Genomic DNA, 18,596 nt, shown 5'->3' with positions numbered 1-18,596 from the left:
GTCTATCTTCTATATCATCCTTTTTCTCCTCTCGCTTTCTAAAACTTAACATGGATAAAACAGAATTCATTCTCTTTCCCCCAACTTGCTCAACCGCCCCAACAGACCTTTCTATCATGATCAATGGCTGCACACTCTCCTTCTGACTTGGAGTGACCTTGGATTCTGCCCTCTCCTTCAGACTGCACATCCAAGCCCTTTCCACCACCTGCCGCCTCCAACTCAAAAACATCTCCCGCATCCGTGCTTTTTTTTTACTTTGAATCTGCGAAAATGCTTGTACATGCCCTCATCATATCCCGCCTAAACTACTGTAACACTCTCCTCTGTGGCCTTCCATCTAGCACTCTCGCACCCCTCCAATCTATCCTCAACTCTGCTGCCCGACTAATCCACCTCTCGCCCTATTACTCCTCTGCCTCTCCCCTCTGCCAATGCCTTCACTCGCTCCCCATTGCTCAGCGAATTCACTTCAAAGTACTAACAAATACATACAGGGCCGTCCATATCCTGTCCCCTCCCTACATCTCTGAGCTACTTTCCCAATACACTCCCACACGCACTCTCCGATCCTCACAAGACCTCCTTCTCTCCTCTCCTCTTATCGCCGCTTCCCACAATCGACTTCAAGATTTCTCCCGTGCATCCTCCATACTCTGGAACTCGCTACCCCTTCATATCAGACTCTCACCTACAGTGGAATCCTTCAAAAGAAACCTGAAAACATACCTCTTCAGACAAGCCTACAACCAGTGACCCTGCTGCCTCCATACCACCATGACCAACTTCACTCGCACCTACTGTGTCCTTCTCCCATGCCATGTAGATTGTAAGCCCTCATGGGCAGGGCCCTCTCTCCTTCTGTACCAGTTTGTAACTCATCTTGTTTATGATTAGTGCAATTGTCTGTATTATGTATGTATACCTCTTCTCATATGTACAGCGCTATGGAATGAATGGCGCTTTAATAATAAATAATAATGATCACCTGATGAACAAGCTCAAGTGAACACAAACTTCTTAATTTTGAAGCAGCAGTTTGCTCTTTCTAAATAACTATCTGTTGCCTAGAGAGGACAAATCGGTACGGGAGCAAACGATCGCAGGTGCAATTGCTGCACCATAAAGCAGAGGTGATTGCTGCATGTAATTGCAGCTCTCACTTATGTTCCAGATTCGTTCCTGTAACTCACCTGCACAGTCAGCCCCTGTGTAAAGGAACTTTAAGAATTGACAAGGCAAGGTATGCTGTAAAGCATATCTTTAATTGGAAACAGACAACATGTCTCCCTCCATCTGTCTAACTGTTTAGATCCTGCAATTAATATTGACGACTGCATTTCATGGGTTAAACTGCTGTAACGTACTATTACGACACAGAGCACTAATTAGCAACCTTGTGTGATGTAATGATATCTCAGTGAGCGAGAAAGTATTAAAATGCCTCCCAATGGTGTAAAATAATAGAATAATTTAATACTCACCTTTACCGATCCTTTGCTGTTCTAGTTCCAATGCTTTGCTCTTCCTGCCATTCTCTGTTTCCTGCATCCTTTAAACAAGCAGGAAATTCCAGTTCAGCCAATCAGTGGTAGAGGTGAGTCATGGCACTGGTGAACGACTGACTAAGAGCATGTTCACATCACTGTTATGCATTCAGTTATGGCTTTCCATTATAATATGGCTATAACGGAAAATAACGGACTCTGTTTTCCATCCAGCATAACGGAAACCAGATGGATCTGTTAGGCTTTCTCACAGGCTTCTATTATAATGGATCAAAACGTAATGCCTCTTTAAGGCTTCCATTTTGATTTCCGTCTTATGGATTACGTTATAACCATGTTATAATGGGAAGCCATAACGGAATGCATAACAGTGATGTGAACAAGCCCTAAGTGGGTATTTCAAGGGCGTCTAGCAAGCAGTAAGGAGAGTGAGTACTGACTTAAAAAAAAAATATTACACCATGGGAAGACTTTTTTAGTTGTTGCGAATGATCATGGAGATCCCCTCTATGTCTCTACAATAAGGATCTACCACTGGTTGATTTACCATTCTTTGAATATCCTAGATATCTTATAATTGTACTAACTGCTAAGGACAAACATGAATATTGCACTAAGGCCTCATGCACACGACCGTTTTTTTTTAAGGTCCGCAAAAACGGGGTCCGTAGGGCCGTGATCCGTGACAGTTTTTTCTTCCGTGGGTCTTCCTTGTTTTTTGGAGGATCCACGGACATGAAAAATGAAAAAAAAAATCTAAGTCAAGTTTGCCATTGAAATGATAGGAAAAAACGGACACGGATCACGGACACGGATCATGGACACGGATGACAATCTTGTGTGCATCCGTGATTTTTCACAGACCCATTGACTTGAATGGGTCCGTGAACCGTTGGCCGTGAAAAAAATAGGACAGGTCCTATTTTTTTCACGGCCAGGAAACACGGATCACGGATGCGGCTGCCAAACGGTGCATTTTCCGATTTTTCCACGGACCCATTGAAAGTCAATGGGTCCGTGAAAAAAAAAGGAAAACGGCACAACGGCCACGGATGCACACAACGGTCGTGTGCATGAGGCCTAACTGTTAAGCTCAAACATGAATATGTTTGCACTTAGGTTTTTCTGTTGCCTAATTAAACAAACTTGTTCATGTTCTAGTTTTGTTGGTAGAGCTTGAGAATATGAGAACTCAAAATGTAAAAATGTACAAACCATTTCTGAAATCCCTGGAACGCTTAAAATAGAAGTAAGATAAATCATAGGAATGGATTTCCCATCAGACTGTGCATAAACATTTTCTCATGTGTCAGGCACACAAGGAAGGATAAGGAAGTATTTCTTTCCGATAATGAATTCCTGACATGCTGGGCATTTCTCCGAGCAAGATGTTTAACACTGGAGTTAATTGTATTGTTGCCAACATCTGCACTTTCACTGCAGGACACACACTAGAGATCTTGGGTAAAGTGGTTTGTTGAGGAAGTAGTGGCTACAGTGTGAAAGCATGATGGCTGGCATTACAGAGCAACTTCTTTATTTATACTGCCAGTGTGCCATTTAATACTTTGGCTAAATTAACTTCATACCTAATTCGTACAACTTTCTCCTTATTCATGCACAATACATTTCTAATGTTTCCTATAACCCTCATACAAAATACATTTATGAAATAACTGCTAAAGTAAGAAATTAATTTTCTCTTTTTTTTTTTATGTTTCAATGGTGTTTATTATGTTTTCAAAATAATAAGGTACACAATACAATGTGCGTAAAATAAAGGACAAGGAGTCCAATCAGTTGGACCTTCCAAACAAATAAAATAATGAACAGAAAGACATACAGAAAATTAAGCTTAAATAATAAAATGAAAAAAAAAAAAAAAAAAATGAAAAAAAAAAAGACCATCAGAAAATCAGGGGTAATAGACATACCGCTTCAGGGGACATAAGTTAGGTAACAGGAGGCAACCAGTAAGTTGAGGGTTAAACCTCACATCCATCTCTCAGGGCACAACATATCTAGGACGACACTATCAGAGTTCATGATAGAGGGAAAGATCAGTAGAGTGGGGAGAGGACGCCCAGGGCTCCCAGACTCCTTCAAACAAAGCAAATGTATCTAAGCGGATAGCCGACAGCCTTTCAGATTGGTAAATCTTATTGATTCTATCAATCACAGCTTGATAGCTCAATGATAAGGATCGCCACTGAGAGGCAATGTGGATCCTTGCCGCCAGCAGGATAAACTGGGCCAGTTTAAATTTAGTATTTGTTAATTTAGACGGTTTGTCGCCAAGAAAAAAGACAGAGGGTGTGGGGAGGAGGGCGCGCCCCAGTAAGGCTGATAGTAAGTCACAGATGCGACCCTACAACCTGGAAGCTATGGGACATGTCCACCATCCTTTTTTTTTTAAACAAAGACAGTAAAGGATTCTTAAACCTTTACTGAAAGCACAAAAGGTGCAGGCTAAAAATCTTCTTTTTTTTTTTCAAATTGTATTTATTAAAAAATAATGAGCCGTTCTCTCACAGAAGGTTAACTGTTTGTCTAGCTGTGTGACTGGTACTTTCAGTTTGTGCCGTTATCTAATAAACCTTATCTTTAAAGTACTAAACGTCATAAACACTTATTTAAAGGGGTTCTCCAGACTTTTAATATTCCTCAGGATAGGTCATCAATATCAGATCAGCGGGATCCAATCAGCTGTATGAGGGGAAGGCACGTGCCATCTCCCTTCTTCTCATCCTGCTTGCCATCGACATAGCAGCAGTGAGCTGATATTGACCTATTGTGAGGATCGGTCATCAATTTTAAAAGCCCGTAAAACCCCTTTAAGCCACATTCTTATCAGTAAGACAATGAATTGAGCTATAATTAGTGTTTAGGAGGTCAGAAGTCAGAAATAAGGAGCCGTCAGCTGAGCTGCCTGTGGAACAGAGTGAAAAAATTATTGAGACTAGAGAAACTCAAGACAGCACAGAGACAAGGGTTCAACATTTTTAATAAAGACCAATTGAAAAAATAATTTTGTTTAAAAAAGAGTATAGTGCAATAATTAAAAAAAATGCACATAGCCTGAAACATTTTTGTCCCTATACATTATTAAAAATAAACTGAAAAAGCTGTTACACTTTAAGTATATTTAAATGTTATCATGTAACTTTTTGCCATGCCATGGTTTAGCTTGTAAACTGAGTTTTCTAGGAAATTATTTAAAAAATAGGACTGGAATGAGTTAAAAATAACCAATGCTCACCCCTATCGATCTTCCATTACTGCTTCAGTCCCTGCTGTCCTGGACTCTACCATAGAGAATTGCTTGGACTGCCTGCCATCCAATCACTAGCTGCAGCAGTGACCTACTTTAGCCAGTGATTGAATGGGCAGTCCCAGCTATTTCCTATGTGTCAAGTCCAGGACCAGGAAGTCAAGAGCAGAAGATGGAATGGCAGTGGCGGGGGATCAGTGACAGTGTTATTTATTTATTTTTAACTCATCCCACAACTATTACAGCTGTATTCTAATGGCCAATGGGATGCTGAAGCTGGTTTTTTAACATTGATTATATTTGAAATATTCCAGAATAGTCTCAGAATATGGACCCCAATAAGTGATACATTTTTTGAATTTTTTTTGTATTTAATTTAGCATTGGATTTCAAAGTACATGACTAGTCTTTAACGTGAATCCTGACAGACTACACTACAGCAAAACATTGTTTTGGCTTCAAATTTCCACACATTTCATCAACACAATTTAACATTCCTTTTCATGCAAGTCTGGGCATAGATGGAAACCACAGAAAAGTATGTTTCCCTTCTAAGCAGAACACTTTGCAGTGGTTATCTTTGTTGACGGTTCATCTTTGGTTTGCTCTCAGGAATAATATGTCCTTGACTCCTACCACATTTAACATATGAAATAGCAGAGGAGATTATTATATATTAAATATATAAAAAATTAACTCCACTATGATCACATTTTCTCAAGTTACATTTGCCAAGTTCCTGGGAACTTGCTTTTTCACAGCTTAGTGGCAGTTTAGGGATGAGATACTCTATGAGGGGGGTTCCATCTTCCTGGAGCATGCAGTACTTCCACATAGATGTGAATATATGCCCATTACCCCTCCCTTCCTCCCTGAGAAAGCAAACAATGTAGCATTAGGATTTGGTTCCCACTACAATGTGGCCAAATTGATGTTCTACTACTGCAGGTGTTTAATAGGATTTATGGAAGAGGGATTGGCACATTAGACCGGTGTATGGATTGTACTATGGAATGGACAAACAACTTATAGATATGTTATAGTTGGTGACTGCTGGGACTATACCATTAACAGGCCGAACTGGATGGACAAATGTCTTTTTTTTGGCCTTATATACTATGTTACTATATGAACACAACTGTATGGCAATGACTACAAATGAAATGATTATGTAAGTAGTACTAAATTGGATGTAAAACTAACACGTAGTTAATTTTTAGAGTCACTAACAGAACTAACAAAATTCTCATGCATTACATACTAAGTTTTGCTGTAGTTCTGACCATATGAATTGAAAACAGAGAAATCTGTGGTGGAAATCCCCACTGCAGTTCAATTTCTGAATTCATGTGGCTTTTTTTTTCAGCGTGCATTATCTATAATATACAGATCGAAAAATCTGAACTCTAGATTTTCTTTATCTTTATATGCATACTCTATTTTTGAAGATAATAGCTAGATAACATCTACTTGAATCCTGAGAGAACCTTATCTCTCATCCCTTGTGCACATGAAGCCCCCAGACCAATTATCTGCGGCCTGTGACCAGTGAACTCTGCAGCTTCTATAATCCCTCCAGTCAGACTCTAGGCAAGAGGTGCAAATGCATGGGGCGCCACCTCACTACCTCAAAGGGGGCCGCTACTAACTAATTAGTGCTTCTATTGTGGATGCGCTCATAAGTACAGGACAAGAAGTCCAGGGAGTGGTGAGTTTGGCACCAATTCTACCGGTACTGTAGAAATCATTACATTGTGCATGCGAATACATTATACGTGCATATAATATGCGCGTAAAATACTTTTTAGTCAAATGCTTTTTTAATAACAGTGAGCTCTGTAGCCTAATGGTTAGAGCATTTGCCTCAAATACAAAAGCTCTTGGCTTTAAAACCCAGGTGACTCCACATATTGAGCCAGCCACATGGCAGGGATTGCTATGCTAAGCCATATCCATATATGGAGTCAGCCAGAGAGCACAGCAGAGACTCCTATACTATATATGGAGTCAGAGCAGATTCTTAAAGCATTTCAGTGTGTTGGAGGCTGCCTCTCTGTCGAACCTCCTGTTCAGTGTATATGTGTGTTAGAGGCTTAAAGGGGTTGGCCAATCATAGACAATGGGGGCATATCTCTAGGCTATGCCCCCATTGTCTGATAGGTGCAGATTCCAACTCTAGGACCCACACCTACACCGAGAATGAAGCGGGAAGCGCAGTGGCTGGAGGACCCCAGGTTTCCCGGATTCCAGCCACCACCAAGGGCTCTTCCTATACAAGTGAATGGGAGCGCACAGAGCTTGCGCGGCCACCGCTCCCATTCATTTCAATGTGGCTGCCGGAAATAGTCATCGCTCAATGCCACTTTTCCCCACTCCATTCTCAGTGTAGGGACCTGCACATATCAGACAATGGGGTCATATCCTAGTGATGCTCCCATTGTGTATGATGGGCCAACCCCTTTAAGTTCTGCCTCTCTCCATAACTTCCTGATGAGTGTGTATATGAGTGTGTACATGAGAGGCATGTGTAGCTAGCTGTTCTGTAGCGGAAGATGGAAAGGACTGGGAGAAGGAGAACATTTGTACAGGGGTTCTCTGCCCCTACCTAAAAAATAGTTCCCAAACTAACCTGTGGAGAGAAGATTAGGAAAGCCATACTTACCCCCAGCAACATTTCCATGATCCTCTTCACGTTCACATGACTGCTCCTGCAGCGTTTCCAGGGGCACTGTGGATAGCACTAGGGGCACTGTGGATGGCACTGGGGATGCACTGTTTATGGCATTGGTGGGCACTGTGGATGGCATTGGTGGGCACTGTGGATGGCATTGGTGGGCACTGTGGATGGCATTTTAGGGGCACTGTGGATGGCATTTGGGGTGGGCACTGAAGATGACAGACTTATGAGGGCACTGTGGAGGTCACTGTTATGGAGGCACTGTGGAGGTCACTATTATGTGGGGAGTGTGGAGGTCACTGTTATGGGGGCACTGTGGATGTCACTGTTATAGAGGAACTGTGGATATCACTGTTGTGGGGGCGCTGTGCAGGTCACTGTAATTGTAGCGCAGTGGAGGTCACTGTCATTGGGGCGCTGTGGATGTCACTGTAATGGGGCTCTGTGGATGTCACTGTAATGGGGCTCTGTGGATGTCACTGTTGTGAGGACACTGTGGATGTCACTGTTATGGGGGAACTTTGGATGTCCCTGCTATGAGGGTGCTGTAGAGATCACTGTTATAGGGGGCACTGCGGAGGTCACTGTTATGGGGCGCTGTGGGTGTCACTGTTATCGGGGCTCTGTGAAAGTCACTGCTATGAGGGCGCTGTGGAGGTCACTGTTACAGGGGCGCTGTGAATGTCACTGTTATGCGGGCGCTGTGGAGGTCACTTATGGGGGAGCTGTGGAGGTCACTGTTGGGACTGGACATATATATATATATATATATATTAGCAGAAGGACCCGACATTGCACGGGTATATTTCATCTATTTCATTTAATGTTTGTGTATGTCAGGGACATCTACAGTACCCCGCCCCCTTAAAGCTGACCTACAGCAGTGAAGAAAAATGGCTGGGTTATGGAAACCTGGTGTAAAACTGTGTGCATGTGGGCCTGCGAACTTCATTTGGCCGATAAGGGTCATCTGACCAGGCTTCTATTGGCTAATGCATTTTTTTGCGAATATCTCTTGCAAGGGATGTCCTTTTGAACAGCTCACTCTCAGATAGCAGCACTGTGCTGTCTGAGCGTGAGTTGCAGGGAGAAAGTCACCATCACTCCCATGCCTAAAGCTGACAGAAGTTGATTCTTACCTTCATTTTTTCAATCCCTGCCGGCTGTGAAGTGGGAGGGGACGTGGCCTAACCGAATTGGGCAAGTGGCTTATCTCGTCCTGGGGGCGGGGTTTTTAAGTCCGGCTTTTAAGGGTGGCCTGAATGGCTACCCTACCTGCCTCCTGAACTGTCCACAGCACTCTGCTCCCTTTAACAGTGTCATCCACAGCGCCCTGCCCCTTTAAAGCTGACGTGCAGCAGTGAAGAAAAATAGCTGGGTTGTTATGGAAACCTGGTGTAAAACTGTGTGCATGTGGAGACTAAGGATCTGTGAGCTTCTATTGGCTGATAAGGGACATGTGACAATGTGTATGGAAGTTGGGATATGAAGAGAAAGACTGGCAGGCTTCTATTGGCTAATGTGGCTCATGTGATAAGCCATATTTGCATTTTTTGGGGAATATCTCAGGAACAGTACTTGCTAGAGAACTGTGACCCCCACAAGATTTCTTTCCAGGTAGCAAGGAATGTGTATACCAAGTTTCGTTGAAATCGATGGTTGTGATTTTGAGTGATAGCGGAACATACACACATACATATACGGTATACTTCCTTTTTATATATACAGTACAGACCAAAATTGTAGATTCACACTGAAGGCATCAAAACTATGATTTAACACATGTGGAATTATATACAAAACAAAAAAGTGTAAAACAACTGAAAATATGTCATATTCTAGGTTCTTCAAAGTAGCAACCTTTTGCTTTGATTACTGCTTTGCACACTCTTGGCATTCTCTTGATGAGCTTCAAGAGGTAGTCACCTGAAATGGTCTTCCAACAGTCTTGAAGGAGTTCCCAGAGATGCTTAGCACTTGTTGGCCCTTTTGCCTTCACTCTGCAGTCCAGCTCACCCCAAACCATCTCGATTGGGTTCAGGTCCGGTGACTGTGGAGGCCAGGCCATCTGGCGCAGCACCCCATCACTCTCCTTCATGGTCAAATAGCCCTTACACAGCCTGGAGGTGTGTTTGGGGTCATTGTCCTGTTGAAAAATAAATGATGGTCCAACTAAACGCAAACCGGATGGAATAGCATGCCGCTGCAAGATGCTGTGGTAGCCATGCTGGTTCAGTATGCCTTCAATTTTGAATTAATCCGCAACAGTGTCACCAGCAACACCCCCCCCCCCACACCATCACACCTCTTCCTCCATGCTTCACGGTGTCAACCAGGCATGTAGAGTCCATCCGTTCACCTTTTCTGCGTCGCACAAAGACACGGTGGTTGGAACCAAAGATCTCAAATTTGGACTCATCAGACCAAAGCACAGATTCCCACTGGTCTAATGTCCATTCCTTGTGTTCTTTAGCCCAAACAAGTCTCTTCTGCTTGTTGCCTGTCCTTAGCAGTGGTTTCCTAGCAGATATTCTACCATGAAGGCCTGATTCACACAGTCTCCTCTTAACAGTTGTTCTAGAGATGTGTCTGCTACTAGAACTCTGTGTGGCATTGACCTGGTCTCTAATCTGAGCTGCTGTTAACCTGCGATTTCTGAGGCTGGTGACTTGAATGAACGTATCCTCCGCAGCAGAGGTGACTCTTGGTCTTCCTTTCCTGGGGCGGTCCGCATGTGAGCCAGTTTCTTTGTAGTGCTTGATGGTTTTTGTGACTTTCCCAATTTTGCGGACTGACTGACCTTCATTTCTTAAAGTAATGATGGCCACTCGTTTTTCTTTACTTAGCTGCTTTTTTCTTGCCATAATACAAATTCTAACAGTCTATTCAGTAGGACTATCAGCTGTGTATCCACCTGACTTCTCCACAACTCAACTGATGGTCCCAACCCCATTTATAAGGCAAGAAATCCCACTTATTAAACCTGACAGGGCACACCTGTGAAGTGAAAACCATTTCAGATGACTACCTCTTGAAGCTCATCAAGAGAATGCCAAGAGTGTGCAAAGCAGTAATCAAAGTGGCTACTTTGAAGAACCTAGAATATGACATATTTTCAGTTGTTTCACACTTTTTTGTTATATATATAATTCCACATGTGTTAATTCATAGTTTTGATGCCTTCAGTGTGAATCTACAATTTTCATAGTCATGAAAATAAAAAAAACTCTTTGAATGAGAAGGTGTGTCCAAACTTTTGGTCTGTACTGTATATATATATATATATATATATATATATACACTCACCTAAAGAATTATTAGGAACACCATACTAATACGGTGTTGTACCCCCTTTTGCCTTCAGAACTGCCTTAATTCTACGTGGCATTGATTCAACAAGGTGCTGATAGCATTCTTTAGAAATGTTGGCCCATATTGATGGGATAGCATCTTGCAGTTTATGGAGATTTGAGGGATGCACATCCAGGGCACGAAGCTCCCGTTCCACCACATCCCAAAGATGCTCTATTGGGTTGAGATCTGGTGACTGTGGGGGCCATTTTAATACAGTGAACTCATTGTCATGCTCAAGAAACCAATTTGAAATGATTGGAGCTTTGTGACATAGTGCATTATCCTGCTGGAAGTAGCCATCAGAGGGTGGGTACATGGTGGTCATGAAGGGATGGACATGGTCAGAAACAATGCTCAGGTAGCCCGTGGCATTTAAACGATGGCCAATTGGCACTAAGGGGCCTAAAGTGTGCCCAGAAAACATCCCCCATACCATTACACCACCAGCCTGCACAGTGGTAACAAGGCATGATGGATACATGTTCTCATTCTGTTTACGCCAAATTCGGACTCTACCATTTGAATGTCTCAACAGAAATCGAGACTCATCAGACCAGGCAACATTTTTCCAATCTTCAACAGTCCAAGTTTAGTGAGCTCGTGCAAATTGTAGCCTCTTTTTCCTATTCGTAGTGGAGATGAGTGGTACCCGGTGGGGTCTTCTGGTGTTGTAGCCCATCCGCCTCAAGGATGTGCGTGTTGTGGCTTTACAAATGCTTTGCTGCATACCTCGGTTGTAACGCGTGGTTATTTCAGTCAACGTTGCTCTTCTATCAGCTTGAATCAGTCGGCCCATTCTCCTCTGACCTCTAGCATCAACAAGGCATTTTCGCCCAAAGGACTGCCTCATACTGGATGTTTTTCCCTTTTCACACCATTCTTTGTAAACCCTAGAAATGGTTGTGCATGAAAATCCCAGTAACTGAGCAGAATATGAAATACTGAGACCAGCCCGTCGGTCACCAACAACTATGCCACGCTCAAAATTGCTTAAATCACCTTTCTTTCCCATTCTGACATTCAGTTTTGAGTTCAGGAGATTGTCTTGACTAGGACCACAACCCTACATGCATTGAAGCAACTGCCATGTGATTGGTTGACTAGATAATCGCATTAATGAGAAATAGAACAGGTGTTCCTAATAATTCTTTAGGTGAGTGTATACAGGACTAGAGAATGATACTGGGCTTATTAGAAATTTTTGTAATTAGATAACATCTATGGGACATGTACTATAAGTCTACAACTTTTCACCTCCCCAAATGTGTAGGTTACAAAGATCTCATGCATATCAATACAATTTCCCCATCGCAGGTACCCACTGCATCAGAGTACCCCCGAAACCATCATACTCTGTGCACTTAAAAGCATAGCATGAGGACACTACGTATCACACTGATTCATGGTGTCATCCCCTGAGCTCTGTGGACCCTCCGTGCTTCCTTAAAGATAAAAATTTGGTTTCCACTCTCACCAGAAGGAGAACATATATATTTTCAAAAGCCTGTTAATGCACAAATCCTATGTACTTTTTACTGAGCCTGAATGCCCATACATCACAGAATGCAGATAATTTACAGGTGCTCTTTTGAAATTATTTTGCTAAAAGAAATAAAAACGTAATGTTCTGCTCAGTAACAAGAATAAGACATTTCTTACAGCTAGAACCCAGTTTAGTCAGCTTGCAGGGCCAGATAATAAGCTCAGTTTAGTGGTGCATAGCTAGGGTCAGAGCCAGGCCTGGCACCCAGCCATTGATTATGGTCTGCTATACTGTTTGATAAACTTTCCCCTAGAATAGCTACTTCACAAGTACATGTGCATGTGCATAAAGATTCTGGTATCTAGTATTCTACATCCACTAATATTTCTTTGCAGCAGGGTACAGCAGTATGCAGTGTAATGATTCTAGTGCTCCACTTAAACTGTTTAGCAGAGTATTATATGGTATTGGCAAATATGCCACAGCACAGATATTAACTAATTTGTGCATATCCGTTAATTATAAAAAATACAGGTTAAAAATATCTCTTAAAACCCCATCAGAGTAAAATAAATTACAATCAGAGAAGATGCAATCCACGAATATGACAGTACAAACTTCTGCTTGGCTGACTACCAGTTTGGATGTGGGCACAAAACAGATGAACATCCGAATAATTAGCAGTATTAGCATTGCTTTCACCATAATGGGATCTTCTATCTCCATGAACTTTACTGGTTGACCCTGTTGTTAAAGTTTAGTTGAAGAGTTGAGATGAGCCTATTAGTCATTTCCACCTGTTTGATCCCCCCAAAAAGGACACCCCTGCTAGGAACCTCTCGCTGTCTCTAAGAGGCCGTAATGGGGGGAGATACATGTACTCCAAGAAGGGTTAAATGGTTGGTACGTGTTTTCTTTGGCAATTAGTACTGAACTCCTCAATATAGGTCTAGTATGATGGCCTACAGCACCTAGGAGTACTGCATATGTCACTTTATGTACTGTCCAGGGAGACCAGTCTCCTCTCTGAACAGGCATAAAAGTGCTCTATTGCTGTCATACTACATGATATAGATTTTAATACTGTAATGTGATTTTATTCCAATCTATACCGGTAATATTTAATTGGAGTGCCCCTAATTGTATCTTCTGTTTTATTTTTGTAACTTTTTGTGTATTTTATGCACACATAAAATACACAAAAAAGTTACAAAAATAAAACTAATAGGCTCATCTCAAGGCTTTTTAATAGAATAATGGTGGGTTTACACGGCCAGAGGAGCAGACGATTATCATGAAGGAAGAGTTCCTTCCCTACGACTGGCTGCTCGTTCAGTGGGAGTGAAGCCCTGCATTTAGATGCTCACACAGAGTGCTTCCCAGAAACAATAATTTTCTTGCCTACACAAATAACAGTTTCACCTAATGAATGAGCGTTCTAATCATTCATCAGGAGTTTGGCTCTACCTTTAGACAGGCAGATTGCTGGGAATGAGCACACATAGGAATGTTCATTCCTGATAATCTGCCCAACAATCGGGTTCTTTAAACCCCCCATAAGTAAATTTTAGGTTTTAATTATTGTTTGCATACAAACCACTGTATATAGTTTGTCTCTTTTTTCTCTTAAAAAGGCTTCTGATAGTTTATTATTGATGTTAGGAGAGACTAATGGTAAGGTGACTGATAAAGAAAAAGACAAAGGAAGTCATATGACGGGTTCTGTCAGAGGTTGTATATGTATATAAGCCATTTTGTGTAGAATACACATTGAAACATTAAAGCAATTTGAAAAGGTTACGTTTTAATAATTTTTTCATACCAGTCATCCTGATATATTGTTTGTCTTGCATTCTGGTGGTTTGGCATGACTAATGCTGCTAATCAACCCTCATTTGTGAATAATATCATTCAAAAATATGGTATAAAGAAAACAAATGAACAGCCTTTACAGAATCACCTGATTTATAGAGCTGCAGGTCAGGCTAAAGAGCATGTTGTTCAGGTTCTGAAGATATTTTCTCTTCTGTGCTGCAGTTTGCACTTACAATTATGTTATTGACTTCCAAAACTGGACAAAGTCAGAGTGATGTGTGTGCCAGACAAAGACCTTCGCTAGGACAAGGAGAGTATGTACAGTGCTCAATTTCTTCAGTGTACTAGTACAGTAAATGTGTTGCTTTGTTAGGAGAACATTCTCTATCTGGTCAAAGCACAATTTTTCAGTCAGTTGTGCTCTTCAGACTGCATCATGATTCCACTTTTGTTTGAGAAGAACGGGACATTGAAGTACAGTAAAAACTTTTAATATGCCATAGTGATATACTGTATCAAAGGTTTGTAGCTGTGCGGGTCTGACTGCTGAAATCCCTGCTAATCACAAAAATAAGGAGTTAAAAATGCTGAAATAGAGTGCTGTCACTCCTGAAGATGGACTGAAGGAGGGCTCATAGACTTTCTATTTAGCCCATCTTCAACAGTAAAAAGAGACAGCACTCTGTCAGTGTCCGTCTATGTCCTAATTTTAGAGATCAGTGAGGGTCCTCTTAGAGAGGAAGCAATGGCATTGATACAGGATGATTTCTCTCTGAAAGCTGTGACAGTTATAGGGACGGAGCTGCTGAAAAAATAGACACCCTTCGAGCTGCTAGTCTAATGAACATCTAGCATAGCAATTGGAGCAATGAATGGGGAGTTCCCTGGATCCACGTGAGATACAGAGCTGGTTGTAGTTTTGTTCAAAAGCGTTTTGGCATGTTCTATATGATTTTCATTTTTTACATAAATCATGGAATAACCCCTCCATTCTCAGTATTGCGGAGGCTCCAAAGGTCAGACTTGTACCAATCATAATGTAATGACATATCGTAATGATGAACCAGCATTCATAAAAATAGATTATATGAATATGTTTTCTACAGGATAAATAGGAAAAAAGATGCAACATTATTATGTGTGTGTCCCTCTGAACACCTGAAAAATCTATATGGATGCCCATCCTTTCGCAATTTCATTTAAAGTGGTTTTCACACATTGATGAGAAATAAATGTCTGATTGGCACTAACTGTCCAAAAAGCCAAGTTAACACTGTCAACAAAAAAATGGCATGTTTCTTTACAAGCACTGTTATCACTGTGCTCTTGCACCCAGAAAAAGAAACAGTAGTTGAACCCCACTGTTTGATGTCATATCCGAAAGATCTCTCGCAGGCTGTTCTGGCAGGGAGCAGCCTACCGGAGAGATGTCTTCACCCTGCTCTGCCAGACGCTACCTAACATCTGCTGGTTCTATTAACTACCATGGAGATCGATGGAGAACCGGCTGCAACCCGGCAAACATGCAGTTGCTTCTTGGAAAGCAGGAATGCAGAGAAATCCAGCAGGCTGGTTCCTGCCAGAACAGACTGTCGGAAAACTAGTCTTACGTGTGAACAACTCCTCAAGGTGCTTGCTGGGTTAGCTATATTTTTATAATGAATATAAAAACATTAGATTTTATATAATGTACATAAACATAAATATATAGTGGGTCATTAGTACCAACAGACTTTTTAAGAAAAGATGCACTAAAGTGAACCTGTCATCATGAAAATGTTGTTTGTTGTAGTATGTTATAGAGGAGGAGCAGCTGGTATACTAATATATACTTTTATAGGAAAAGATTTAGTTTAACTGGTATTTTATTCATGCAATTTTGGAGTCCAGTGCCCAGTCCTATCAGTAAATGACATATTTCCCTATCTACGTAAGTTTGCAGAGAGAGATAGCTGTCAATCGCTGAAAGGACTGCCCCTAGGTGCCTAAGCCAAGGATAAGCATGGCATTTACATGAATAGATTAGAGGTTTTACTGGATCCTTTCCCATAAAACTATATATCAATCTGTTCAATTCCTTCTGCTGCATAACAGATTTGAACTTCTTTCAGATTGAACTTCAACTTCATGGAGACATTTTGTTTAACACCCCCCCCCCCCCCCCCCAAAAAAAAAAAAAAAAAAGTGTAATAAGTGTTTATATTTATATATACCTTGTATTTAGCCTCCATGAGTCCTCGCTGTTAAAGGATTCTGCTCTGGCAGGCTGCACATTGTCTGTAGACGACTTGCATTCATCCAATTGATTGTCAGTTTTAGCTCTTCTTTTGCTGCTATAATTTAGCAAATCTAGAGAGGTGCTGTCTGATGGAGAGCTCACAATGCCCAAATCCTCTGTGTAACTATTTACAGATCCAGCATCATCAGTTGTCAAAACTTCCTCCGATGAAACACTGCTGCATCGAATTAATCGCTTCTCACCTGCATTTAATTATAAACATTTTTTTAGCAATACTGTTTAACATCAAATCTGCAAAGTATATAGTGTATTTGGTAAATGACATACTGTATATGGAGAAGGTGGCAAATGGTAGCATTATATGTAGAAATGTGTAACCTCCTTACCGCTTCTAAAAAGGGTTCACACAACTGCTGAAGGCTAGCCAACTCATCAAATACCCTATTAGTGAATTTTATGTTAATGGAGCTCCTCCTGTCAGAACTCTCCTCTAGTACTAGAGTGAAGGTAGGGTACAAAGAGCACTCCTAGTTCTGGAGGAATGGGCACATCTGTTCATTGAACCATGAGCCACTGATTTGCCACAAGCAATTTCACTATGGATTTGTTTTTTAATCCATGATTGAATGGAATGGACTGCCCACACATAATTCAAGCCCCATTCACACGTCCGCAATTTAGTTCCGCATTTTGCGGAATGGAATTGCGGACCCATTAATTTCTATGGGGCCGCACGATGTGCGGCCCGGCTCCGGAAATGTGGACCCGCACTTCCGGGTCCGCATTTCCGTTCCCGAAAAAAATAGAACATGTCCTATTATTGCGGACAAGAATAGGCATATTCTATTAGTGCCGGCGATGTGCGGTCCGCAAAATGCAGAATGCACATTGCTGTGTCCGTGTTTTGCGGATCCGCAGAACACGTTACGGACGTGTGAATGGGGCCTAGCAGGATTGTAATTTAATATGTAAACAGGAACTCAGTCTGTCCCATGTGGATGACTTCCTGTAAATTACAGAATCATCACCACCAATAACATCCCTCCAGGCACACCTCAGGCCCCTCCGCACATTCCTCTGTATATCTTTGTATTCAGTTGAAGATGATTACAGTCATTTACTAATCAGAAACACACCTATATTAGGCATATTTCTGGCGCAGATTGCAGTGCAAAGGAACTTTGCTCCGCAATCTGTGACTTTTCTCCGCCCACACCAGGTCTAAAAAAGTGGGTGTGGCGTGGGCAGGGAAGGAGATGGGTCGGCAGGCCCGTCTCATTTACCATTTCCTATGTCTGGTTTAGGCAAAGAAAATGGTCTAAATGTAGGACAGCTGGGAAGCTGTCTTACATTTAGAATATAATATATAGAACCGCGGCACTCGAGTTTGAAGTAAATAATTGTTTATTTATCCATCCAGAAAAGTGAAATTAAGTTAGGGCCAACGTTTCGATCTCATCCCGAGACCTTGTTCACAGCCTAAAGTAAGACAATAATTATAATATATATATTATATATAGGGTTGTACATGATCCTGGATTATATAGAAATATACATCAGGGATATATTGCTGTCGGATTCCATAAAGCATATAGTGATGTAGCAGAAATAGAGATAAAGGTAATGGAGTAGGGATGCAAGGTACACAGATGTGTCATAATATTTGAGCATCATATACCCGAGGAGACCATTAAAAATAGGGGTCAGTAGCAGAGTAACACAAAAGTCAGCAGACTCCTAATATACAGATGGAATCTGTAAAAATAATATATAACTCTATGTTAATATGGGTTAGTCTAAAGGAGACACTACATCTATGTGTAAATGCCTAAATATATCCATATTCACATGCTAGTTATTGATCACTATAGTATATAGATATTATACTAATAGAACATTGTCCAAGAGGCATTGTCCAAGAAGTGCAAAGTCCAAATATCGATTGTCAAAGTATCTGTGGTCGGTCCGAGCCTTATATAGAGACTAAGAGGAGGAAAAAACAAGGCCCATCTATAGTAGCAAACCTGAGTGAAGAGGACGTCTGGTAAGAAGGATGGCTTGTATCAACTGAGTTGCAACCTGTAGAATCAAATAGCCGCACCCGGCGGGGATCGCCGTACGTCTGACGTCATCGCGCCGACGTGTTGTGTCATCGCGCATGTGCAGTAGCGCAGATGAAGCGATTCTGGGCATGGGCACTCGGTATTGTTACTTAGTATAGCGGCATCAGCAAAAGAGAGAGGATGAAG

At 41.6% G+C, this 18,596-nt stretch overlaps 1 protein-coding gene across 6 annotated transcripts in view; it reads right to left on the bottom strand.

Annotated features, from left to right (window-relative positions):
* Positions 1-18,596, bottom strand: part of LOC122938416 (protein cordon-bleu-like) — a 503,795-nt gene that overhangs the window by 47,747 nt on the left and 437,452 nt on the right. For all 6 annotated transcript variants that reach the window (XM_044293907.1, XM_044293906.1, XM_044293905.1 and 3 more), the window contains one exon: positions 16,322-16,589. In XM_044293907.1, the coding sequence (XP_044149842.1) occupies positions 16,322-16,589 (268 nt within the window). The remainder of the gene's footprint in view (positions 1-16,321; positions 16,590-18,596) is intronic.

This window comes from Bufo gargarizans, chromosome 5, assembly GCF_014858855.1.
Source record: "Bufo gargarizans isolate SCDJY-AF-19 chromosome 5, ASM1485885v1, whole genome shotgun sequence".
In the NCBI taxonomy this organism is placed as follows: Eukaryota; Metazoa; Chordata; class Amphibia; order Anura; family Bufonidae; genus Bufo; species Bufo gargarizans.
This window is presented reverse-complemented; position numbering and strand designations above follow the sequence as displayed.